The 11076-nt window shown below is 36.3% G+C and overlaps 1 protein-coding gene across 2 annotated transcripts; it reads right to left on the bottom strand.

The window, feature by feature from the left end:
- Positions 1–596: 596 nt before the first annotated feature.
- LOC139894584 (putative disease resistance RPP13-like protein 1) lies at positions 597–6103 on the bottom strand. Of its 2 annotated transcripts, XR_011775092.1 has the most exons (3): positions 1835–6103; positions 813–1009; positions 683–725 (listed from the first exon to the last, which is right to left on the bottom strand). XR_011775092.1 is itself a non-coding variant. In XM_071877953.1 (2 exons), the coding sequence occupies exon 1, from the start codon at positions 6043–6045 to the stop codon at positions 1849–1851; it is 4197 nt and encodes a 1398-aa protein (XP_071734054.1). In that variant the 5' UTR covers positions 6046–6103; the 3' UTR covers positions 597–1009; positions 1835–1848. The 2 variants fall into 2 exon arrangements, 1 of the variants encoding a protein (XP_071734054.1); XM_071877953.1 differs by having other exon boundaries at positions 597–1009.
- Positions 6104–11076: the final 4973 nt, after the last annotated feature.

Raw genomic sequence — 11076 nt, forward strand, 5'->3', positions numbered from 1 at the left:
TAACTTTCAATAATAATTAAGTTTTTAATATAATGATTTAAATGTTTTATGCAGTGAAAATCCACTTTGGGTGACTTTTGACCCATTTATTTTTTAGATAAAACATAGCCACCATCAACCCGTTCTTAAGTAGATGGCTGAAAAGCACCTCTAGAAAATACAAATAGAAGTAAAAATTGAAAATCTAAATCCCCAATACCATTAAGTCAAACTTTCAAATTAAAAGGTCGAACTTCATATCTAACAGGGACAATCAGTCAGTGACTCCATACAAGCTACGGAAGAGGAAAATGTAAACTGGTTTATGCAGCAGAGGTTGTGAAGGCCAGATGTACCTAAAACATACATAGCAGGGTAAATCCAGTTTCATACCCATACTATATTAGTATACAAATCAACTTGTTCCAAATTTATGAGCCCTAGCTTCATACCCATACTATATTAGTTATTTATGTAAAACTTGGTTTTAAATCCAGTTTTGCCGTGTGTACATTTAGAATGCGTTGCAAGGATGTGGGTATGGGGATATGTGTGTATGATGAGTAGGAGATACAAAATATCAACAATATGAATGAGGTGAACTTTATGTATGTGTACATATAAGTCCAAACCAAAAGCATTAAGAGAATAAGGTTACATCATTTAAAGAAAAACTATTAACAAAAAGATCACCAATGAGGGAACACCGACACTCCCAACAGCTATCATTGTCTGTTGGGTGAGACCTATTTGAAATAATAATGATTAGAACTTGTTCTAGCTAATTAAATTCAAATAAAAATAACATTAAAGATACATATCAGAGAACCAACACATTTCATAAGAACAATTGAACCAGCCTCCATTACATAATCGCTTGTTGAAGGTTTCCTATCTGCTAAATGTGGTTAATTGACCTCCCAATACCACCATGCATATCAATGATCTTTTTCTCAAATTAAGCCGCCAATGGAAACCACTTAAATGATCTGTTTTTCGGATTCCCTACATAGATCCCATATCTTTAACCCTGTTCAGAACAGAACATGCCCATTACTAGAAATTTGAGACAACTATAAACCATTTACAGATTCATGTTTTGTTTAATTAGTAACTGGTCAAACGAGTAAACTCAATAAATTTAAATAAAGAAATATGTCAAATGCGTTCACCAGGTATCTTACAACTCGAAGAGGTTGGTTATTAATGAAACAAAACAACTACTACATACTTGAGAAGCTAAATACTTAATATAGGACATTAAAGTCTAGGCTCACTCAAATCTCACTATTGAAGTTGCATCAAATAAACCTAATATTATGGACGTACATCTAAACATTCGGTTCGAAAGCCAAAAAGTGCATTTATATCAGCAGCTTCATGGTTCCCACAAATTACATAAACGTTTTGTCGATACTCAACCTACTACAACATCCAATGAATTACAAGATGCATGTGAATCATACTTGTTCCAAAGCCACAATAAACTGTTTTCAAGAGACACAGGTAATACCTTTCAATCTAACAGAAGATTAACGGTTTCCAAGCTGTATTGACCTCAATCAACATAATATCCTAATTAAGAAGAGATTACCGATATCCGATAATTAAAGAACACATTGGTATAAGAACTTGAGGCTTTTAACTTATGATTTTAACTACTTTTATAATGGGATTAATCATGTAAAAGCAAAACACACCACTAAAGTTGTTATCGTGATTTTAAATTGCAGCACTAAGGAAATAATTCTACACACAATCTGAGTTAGGTAGATCATGTACGAGATATTCAGAGGAAATATAAGCCAAACAAAAGTTTAAAATCCAGAAGTAGAAAGAGAAGAGAAATGAATACCTTTACTTTTACTGTTACTCACTGTATATTCCGATGCTGGGGATATGGGAGATGAGGGGCCAGTAGTAGTTGTAGGATCCTCTTCTACTTTTATTTTTACTTTTACTACACATTTTTTCGAGCTTTGGGCATTCATCGATTGTCAAACTGAGAAGTGAAGGAAACGACATTTCCGGTAGATCTTTCATCTTTGGGCAGTTGTGAATGTCAAGATGTTGGAGGGAGGTGAGGTGTTGCGGTCCCTTTGAAATTGTTTCCAATTCATTCAAATTATATATGCTAAGAGAAGTAAGAGATGTTGGAAGCAAGAGATCTTTCATTTTTGGGCAGTCTGCAATCGATAGATGTTGGAGGGAGGTGAGGTGTTGCAGTCCCCTTGAAATTGTTTCCAATTCCTTCATTTTCCATATCACAAGAGAAGTAAGAGATGATGGAAATAAGATATGTTTCATCTTTGGGCAGTCTTTAATTTCAAGATGTTGGAGGGATGTGAGGTGTTGCAGTCCCTTTGATATTGTTTCCATTTCCTTCAAATCTATTATATGGAGAGAGGTGAGAGACGATGGAAGAAGACAATACAAATGGTCATCACTAATAATAATACTCGCATCATCCTCATTTCCTGACGATCCCCCACCACATAAGGTTAGTTCAACAAGTGAGGGTGGGAATTCCTGTGGGCCCCACTCTGATATCGGCTTCTTCAACTTACCTATTGTTAAGTTTTTCAATTTAGGAGGCCAAAGCCCACCAGGAAATGAACCACCCAAACTTGGACACTTGCAAATGACCAGATTTGTTAAGAAGATGAGTTTCGGCAGTTGTACAACAGGTATTGACTCCAGACTTTCACAATCACTTATTATTAAATTGGTGATATGAAGGAAGCAATTCAATTCAACGATGATTTTCTGATGTGGAACATCTCTAATATATAGAGATTCAAGCGATGGCATCCCTGTATTGTTGTTTTTGTTGATAAGCATCTGAGTCTTGTCTCCTACTCCTTCATATCCTCCTCCCAATTCATTTTTCATTACTTTCCTATTACATCCCTGAATATGAAGTGACTTGAGTTTCTGCCCTCCTCCCGATGAGAAAGACACATTTGTAATTGAATCGCATCTCCAAATAATCAATGTCTCAATGTTGTTTGGACAACTACAACGCTCAATACTCTTACATTCCTCTATATTCAACTTTCTAAGAGATGCTAAGTGATTGTTTCCACTCTTGTCATCATCATCCTCCTCCTCCCCTCTCTCACCAAGACTTATCAAATCATCACATTTATATACTTCCAACTTCCTTAAACTCGCAAGAACCACGCTTGCCTTTGCTTCTGATTCCCACAAGTATCTTATCCCATCACATGCCGAGATGATTAAATCTTCAACTTCCCTCAGATGATCTCCAAAACGTCTCATGAACACCTCATCAGTATGACCTGAAATACGATCTAGTATTAGCTCTGTGACCGATGAAGCTGCACAAACCAAACTTGTCAACACATTGTGCTCACACTTGCTTATTACTAGATGTCTTAGTGAAGGCAGTGCATCGATTGATACCTCGACCAGATTTGGACACTTTTTAATAACAAGCTTCTCAAGGCACGGAAACACATTTCCACAACAATTGGTTGACCACAACTTCCACCCCTCCATATTTTCAAAGCTTAGAATTTTAAGTGACGGGAATGACACAACACCAGTATTATTACCAGTAAACTCCAAACCCACATTATTCACCCCATCCAAGCCTTCAATAAACAACTTCTCAAGTGACGGTAGTTGCCCTAGTGGCGGTAAACATGTACAATTTTTACAACCATGTAACGATACCTCTGATAACTTATTAAAATTGGGATCCACAACCCAATTTGGAAGCTCCGCTCCTCTATATGACATTATTTTAAGCTGTTTTAGAGTACCACTGTGAGGCTTCATCCCATCTAATACATCCTTATCATGAAAATCTTTTCGAGAATCATCGACCACATCACTCCATATCAACTTTAACTCGTTAAGCCTCTTCTGCGAAAAGTTTGCATCTCGTGCATCAGTAGCATTTGTCACTTTCTCCAACCCTTCAATACAGATATCCCCGCACAGGTTCTTCAATTCTTTCAGCTCCCTAATTTCAAATCTGTTTTCACCTCCAATAATTATTTTGGACAGTGTTTGGAGGCTTTTTAACTTACCAATCCCTAAGGGCATACTATTCAATTCCAAAGAGCTAGTTTGTCTGATGTCAAAATGCCTCAGATTTTTAAGCATTGAGAAGTCCTTGGGCAACTCAACTAATCTATCACAGCCAAACAGGATAAGTGTTTGTAAATTATAGAGGTTGCAGACACTCTCTGGTAGTTGTTTGATCCAAGTTCGAGATAAATTAAGATACCTCAAGTGCCTCAAGCTACCAATAGTATCTGGGATCTCATTTATCGCGAAGTTACTTAAATTGAGGACCCTTAACAATGGCAGCATTAGGAAAATGTCAACCAGAATCTTGTTAGATAAGTAGAAACATTGCCATTCCTCTATCACACCGACAGACGTTGCCAAGATTGTTCTTAGACTTCTGGCACTTTTGAATGCCTTGAACTTATCATAGGCTCCATATGTCTCACGAACAAATGACATGTGGCGACACTTTTCCAACGCTTCACTCCCTTTATACTTCTCCGTGCCATTATCTAACCTGACAAAAAAGTCACCAGCAATTGATGTCGCCAAGTCATTCATCAAGTCATGCATCACAAACAACGATGTGTCATTTGGGGCATGTTGAAAAAATGACCTTGACAACATCTCACTAAAACATTGATGACCAAAGTGTTCATCTGTTTCAACAGTCGAATGGTGTAAAAATCCTTCTGCCATCCACAATAGAACTAACTCTCCCTTATCAAATATATAGTCCTTAGGAAAGAATGAGCAATACGCGAACAACCGCTTCAAACACGCTGAAAGATCTTGGTAACTTAGCCTTAGGGCAGGAACAATTTCACCTGCATTTTCTAGTGTCCATATATTACTATCCAACACTTTCTTCCAATATTCTTCTTCATTTTCAGAGGAGGTCCTCAATAACCTCCCAATTGCTATTAAAGCCAAAGGTAACCGGCCACATTTTTCCACGATACCTTCACCATGCGGTTTCAGATTCGGATGTGAATCAAAATTATTTTTACCCAAAGCATTCTGAGCAAATAAAGTCACAGCATCATCATGTGACAGGCTCTCCAGTTGGCCTGTAGTATCACTATAGCCTAGCTGGTTGAGTAATTTCTTCTTCCTTGTTGTCACAATGATTTTACTTCCGGGAGCACATTTATGAAACAGAGCAACTAAGGTTCCCAAATTTTCACTCCATACATCATCTAACACGATCAGAAAGCGTTTTCCTGTGAGTTGTTTTTCAAGAGCTACATGAAGTAGATTAAGATCTCGAAAATCCTTGTTTTCTCCGCCCATATTTTGATAGATAATAGTGCTTATACGAGTGATATCAAACTCATCCGAAACACAAACCCACGCCTTGAGTTCAAAGTGCTCCTTCACTTGTTTGTCATTATACAAAAGTTTGGCCAGAGTAGTTTTACCAACCCCACCCATACCAACTATCGGAATAACGCTAAAGCTTTTATTACCAGGTTCAACCGTCAGTAATTGTTGGAGTAATTCCCCCTTTTTCACTTCACGTCCAACAATAGTAGACACGTCTATTATAGAGGTGGTTTCTATTCTTGTATTTTTATTTTTTGGACTAGCAACTTTCGGAATCAAACCAAGACTAGTTTTTTCAGTTTCTAGATCTTTCAACTCCTTGTAAATCTGATCTAACTTGCTACTCAAACGAGTACTTAGTGAGAAATTTGTGAAGCAAGTTGGGATTTTTACCTTGCTGGTACAGCCAACAGATTTGTCGTTGAACTCTCGGTGCATAGCCTCTGTTGCTAAGCCATCGAGTACATCCTCCATATCGTAAGCCACATGTTGGAGCCTATTCAACCACCGTTTAACTTCATTATCATTTATTTCCTTCTCTGAAGCATCATTAAGTAAATCTTTGATCTCGGAGAATTTTGTCTCAAATTTCTTGAGCTCGGATTGAATTCCCCGAGAGCGACCAATTTTCTTCACAGCTTCAGAGGTTAACTTTTCAAGAACAAATTTGAGTGGCTCAGAAACCAAAGCGTCAGCCATTGTCAATTGGGTAATGAAGAGAGAGTAGAGATTGTAGTAGATAGATGAAATGGGGGTGTTATAATGAAAGTCTTTGTTGTCAAGAACCAACCATCATGCCTTTGTATGAGTTTGTGAGTCGTTGTTGATATGGTCAACATTTAGTCTACCCCACAAAAATCTAATAAAAATCTGTATTGGCCAATAAGAAAAAGGGAGCATAATATTTAGGTTTATCTTTACTGAGTCACCATTATATATATATATATATATATATATATATATATATATATATATATATATATATATATATATATATATACCATTTAGTCTACCTCACAAAAATCTAATAAAAATCTGTATTGGCCAATAAGAAAAAGGGATCATAATATTTAGGTTTATCTTTACTGAGTCACCATTATGCGAATCATATATATATATATATATATATATATATATATATATATATATATATATATATATATATATGATTTTATTTAAATAAGTAAAGATAATAGATAGTTCAAAAAAAAAAAGTTAACATATACCATTGTTCCCATATGATAACCATCATCCGAAACTAGGCTCTGTTTGGCTCACGGAATCCAATGGGATTCCGACGGAATTGTAATTGAATTTAGACACACGTCGTGTCTTAATTCAATTCCAATTCCGCCGGAATCCTATTAGATTCCGTGAGCCAAACGGAGGTTAAGCTGTTTTCCATAAAAAAGCTGTATTAACTTGTTCTAAGAAAATGCTTCCATTTTCTCTGCTATTTTACATTTTTACTTTTACTTTTACTAAAAGAATCATATTTATCATATCATATATTTAGTTTATATTTACATAATTATATACTACGAAATATTTATTATATTTACAACATATAATGAGGATACAAAAGGTTTGATAAACGTGCATAAGGCCCCGGACAAAATACCTCATACCTAAAAAACTCAAACGAAACAACCTACACAACGGAGCTATCTAAGGATGAGCCGAAACACCTAAATCAAAACAAACCAACAACAAAGCTAAGCTAAACTACACAACTGACAAACTCTAACAAACACGCAACAAGGAAAGCCATAAAGAAACAAACCCGAACCACAAAACTACCAAAACCAACTAACAACATAACAACCAAGCAAACTAAACACTAAGCTTTTCAGCCGCCATTGAAGCCTTCCGTCCCGTATTCCCATTCCTGGACAATTTACCCGCAATATGTGGGTACATCACAGCCTTTTCCGATCTTGGGATAATTATAAACAATGGGTGTAGTCGAAGAAGGCACATAACGAAATAAGCACCACCCATTCCTACACCGTCGGTAGGAGCTGGTACCGAACATGAGGCAGCATCAAGCTCAACATCTAACAAATCGATATCCAAATTACCACCAACACACCTCGTCATCCTTATCGTGAACAACTGGAGAACCAACAAAATCCTTCACATTCTTCTTTTTAGGCATCGAACCAAAGCCTCCAACCTTGCCATGAAAAGACGGTGAAATCTGATGGAGGTAGATTAGAGTATTTAATTGCTGAGTACTTACCTATTAAAGACGTTATTATTGTAGAGATGATAAGTAGGGGTTTCGTTTTTTTATGAATCCCTTTTATGTTATAAAAGTTTACGTTTTTGCGCCAAATAAATAATTAAAGCTAGTTAAAAGCCTAAATATCTTTTCACTACATGGCTTATTTCAGTGGTGACAAAAAAAACAAAAGAATAAACTATTTGCTAGTGTTACTAGTTAAAAACTCATTTTTTCCCACTAAATGGCTTATTTCATCGGTAGCATGTGCTAACCAAGTAGGTGCCCTGACATAAAAGACATTTCTTGATGTTGGGGTAGCAAAAGAAGAGATTGATTTGATTGCTCAATACCTTGGTTGTAATGTGGGTTCCTTCCCCTTTACATGGTCTCCCAATTGAGTAAAAATGAAGAAATTGGGGATTGGACACCGGTAGTAGAGAAATTCAAAAGCAGACTTTCGGATCGGAAAGCCCGTTCAGTGTCATTCGGTGGTCGTGTAACCCTTGTCAAGTCAGTCCTAAATAGTTTTCTTTATATTACTTTTCGATATTTCGTGCACCGCCAAGTGTGTTAAAAGAACTTGACGGAATGAGAAGAAATTTCTTTTAGGGTGGCTTCGGGTCGGGAAATAAAATGTGGGTTACATAGGAAAACATCCTCCTACCATATGAGAAGTGTGGTTTAAATCTTGGTTCACTATACTGCAAACTTTAACTCTACTAGGAAAATGGTGGTAAAGGTTTCTAACCGAAAACAATTCTCTATGGGTCAAAGATAAAGTGTCTATGGTGTCCATGGTAACCTTTTTGTCGGGTACTGCCATTCGGCAACCCTCAATAGTGGGGCTATGAAATAATATCATATGTGCAAGTTCTAATATGGACAGCATTGGTATTCCCCTCGGCTCTGCTTTCATCAAGTCAGATGACGACGGGTCGATTAAGGCTTTTTGGAAGGATCCTTGGCTATGTGGTCTAGCAGCATAGAAAGATGCACACCAGTTGGTCTTGGTCTAAAGCTCGCTTTGGACATGTGGTTAGTGAATTTAATTTACTTAGTAATATGGATATGATTGAGTCACATGTATACAGTAGCAGGTCAAAAGATATATGGCAGTGGACACTATCTACAAATGGGATGATCACTATAAAAACTCTCACATATTTGCTGGAAGAAAAGGTACTTAAAGAAGGTCGCGGTCAACCTGAAATTATCAGAAATAACTTCATTCTTAAAAAAATTGAGATGTTCATATGGACAGGAAAAAAAAAAAAAAGACAGAAGATTACCAGTTATACTCGAATTGGACAAGCGAGGAGTGGACCTACATTGTTGTCTAATGCAGTCTATGTGATATGCAATCAATGTGATGATGATATAGAATCTGCTCTAACCTTTTGCAAGCACGCTTTTAATATTTGGGTTCGTGTTTACAAATGGTGGGGCCTCGAGAACGTTACAAACCTTAGCACCAGTGAAGCTTTCCGTGGGAAGACAAGCCGTCATTCTACAGGTATTGGACTGAATATATGGCAGGCGGTAGAGTGGACGTGCAGATATTTATATTGGAAGAAATGTAATTAAAAGGTGTCAGAGAAAATCTGTTTGGAACGGCCCATGGGCAGTGGCGGACCTTAGTGTTACCCAAATGGGGTATCCGCCACACCTAGATTTAACGGGAAAAAAAATTTACACAAAAAAAAAATTACTAGAAAATAAGGTTTTTTAGTGTTTACCCCCACGTCACTAGCTTCACCCCTCTGTAGTCGGGCTCAAGTTCCGCCACTGCCCACGGTTCTAAATATATCTGAGATGTATGTATATGTGTGTCTGAGTTAAGCAACTTCTGCCAATATATTACTCATTACACTAATCATTTGATATTACACATAAGCTAACTATAGAGATATTACCCATAATTAAGAGGTATAAATCGACTTTCAACTATTATTGTGTTAATCCATCTCATATGTTCTGTTTTTAGCCGGAAATATTTGGACCAAGTGAAACATAAGATATAGGATATAGCCTGAATCAACCCATTTCACAAGTAAATGGGTCAAAATTGACACCACTAACATTTATAAATGAAATTGGACCTACCAAAGCTGATAATAACCTCCATTGTCTATTAAGAATCCCTTTAAAATTTCCCTGCAAACACAGTAATAATCCATCAAGCTAATCAATTGCAATTCAACTAATAATAAGAAATGTAATATGAAATACTATCATATTGCAAACCATAAGAATATACACCAGCTTCTTAATCAATTATACAAAACTAACTCCAATTACAGGTTTGCACATGTATCATTGCCAAACATTCATGCTCAAGTGTGAAGCATAATCTGCCGTGCAGCAATCACTATTTAGCCTTGGTTCTAATAAGCTAAAGAAAACTTCAGAACCGTGAATTACTTTCATTTTGTCAAAACATATGAAGGGATATAATTTATCGGGTCAAAACTTTGTTATTGTTTCATTTTGTGGTTATTTCTAGTAGGTTTTTCCATGTGACTAACTTTTCTCAAGGTTTGCTACCAAAAGGTTTGAAGGTTAAAGCACCTGGCTGGATCAACCAGAGTGTTCGGTGGCTATAAAGGCACAAGCAAGTTTTAATGAATAGACATACGGACACGAGCTATAACTTGATACATGGTTAATTGCAGGGGATGAATTTCAATCACGTAATAACTAATAGGTTGTTTCTTAAGGAGATACTTTGTTAATTAAGTTGTAAACAGGGGACATTAGTAACAAGAAGTTGTAAATCATCTTTTAGTTGAATTAGAACATGCTGTCATGCACAGAAATATAATTATTCTTGCTTCATGCCTCATAGACAGCTACTCGGTCTAAAGTGAAGTTTCACCCATGAGTCCATGAAAGACCTATATATGTGCAAACTCCAAATTACATTACCTTTCACTTTTAGCAAGACTTGATCCAAAATGTACCCATTTGACTAGTTAATAAACATTTTTGAGAAGTGAGAACAAGTCCAAGCATCTATTCTACACATCAAGAGCTATATTAACATATTGTTTGGTACACAATAATAATTTAATCTAGTAGGAAAGATACTACTATACAACCACTTAATGGCCACATAACATCTTCCTCAAGTTATAACTGACCCTATGCACAAATTATCACCAGTAACAAACCCATGCTCACTAAGCAACCAAATTATCAATAATCTAAACAACATGAATTTCGAACACTGCTAGATTCAAATATATCCCACCATGACTTTTCAAAATTTTCAATTCCAAATTTCATTATCAATTAACATTTAAAGTTTCAAATAAAGCTGCACAGTATAACAAATACATCATAACTGAAATACTTACAATAACAACATTACCAGTATCATGATCTAGACAACAGACCATTGTAGGCAGCCTCTTCTTTACCTTCACAACAGAGTCTTCATCTTGTCTTTATGATTCTTTAAAATCTCCATCACAGCTTCATTGTAGGCAGCCTCTTCTTTGCCT

This window comes from Rutidosis leptorrhynchoides, chromosome 2 (genome assembly GCF_046630445.1).
Source record: "Rutidosis leptorrhynchoides isolate AG116_Rl617_1_P2 chromosome 2, CSIRO_AGI_Rlap_v1, whole genome shotgun sequence".
Classification (NCBI taxonomy): Eukaryota; Viridiplantae; Streptophyta; class Magnoliopsida; order Asterales; family Asteraceae; genus Rutidosis; species Rutidosis leptorrhynchoides.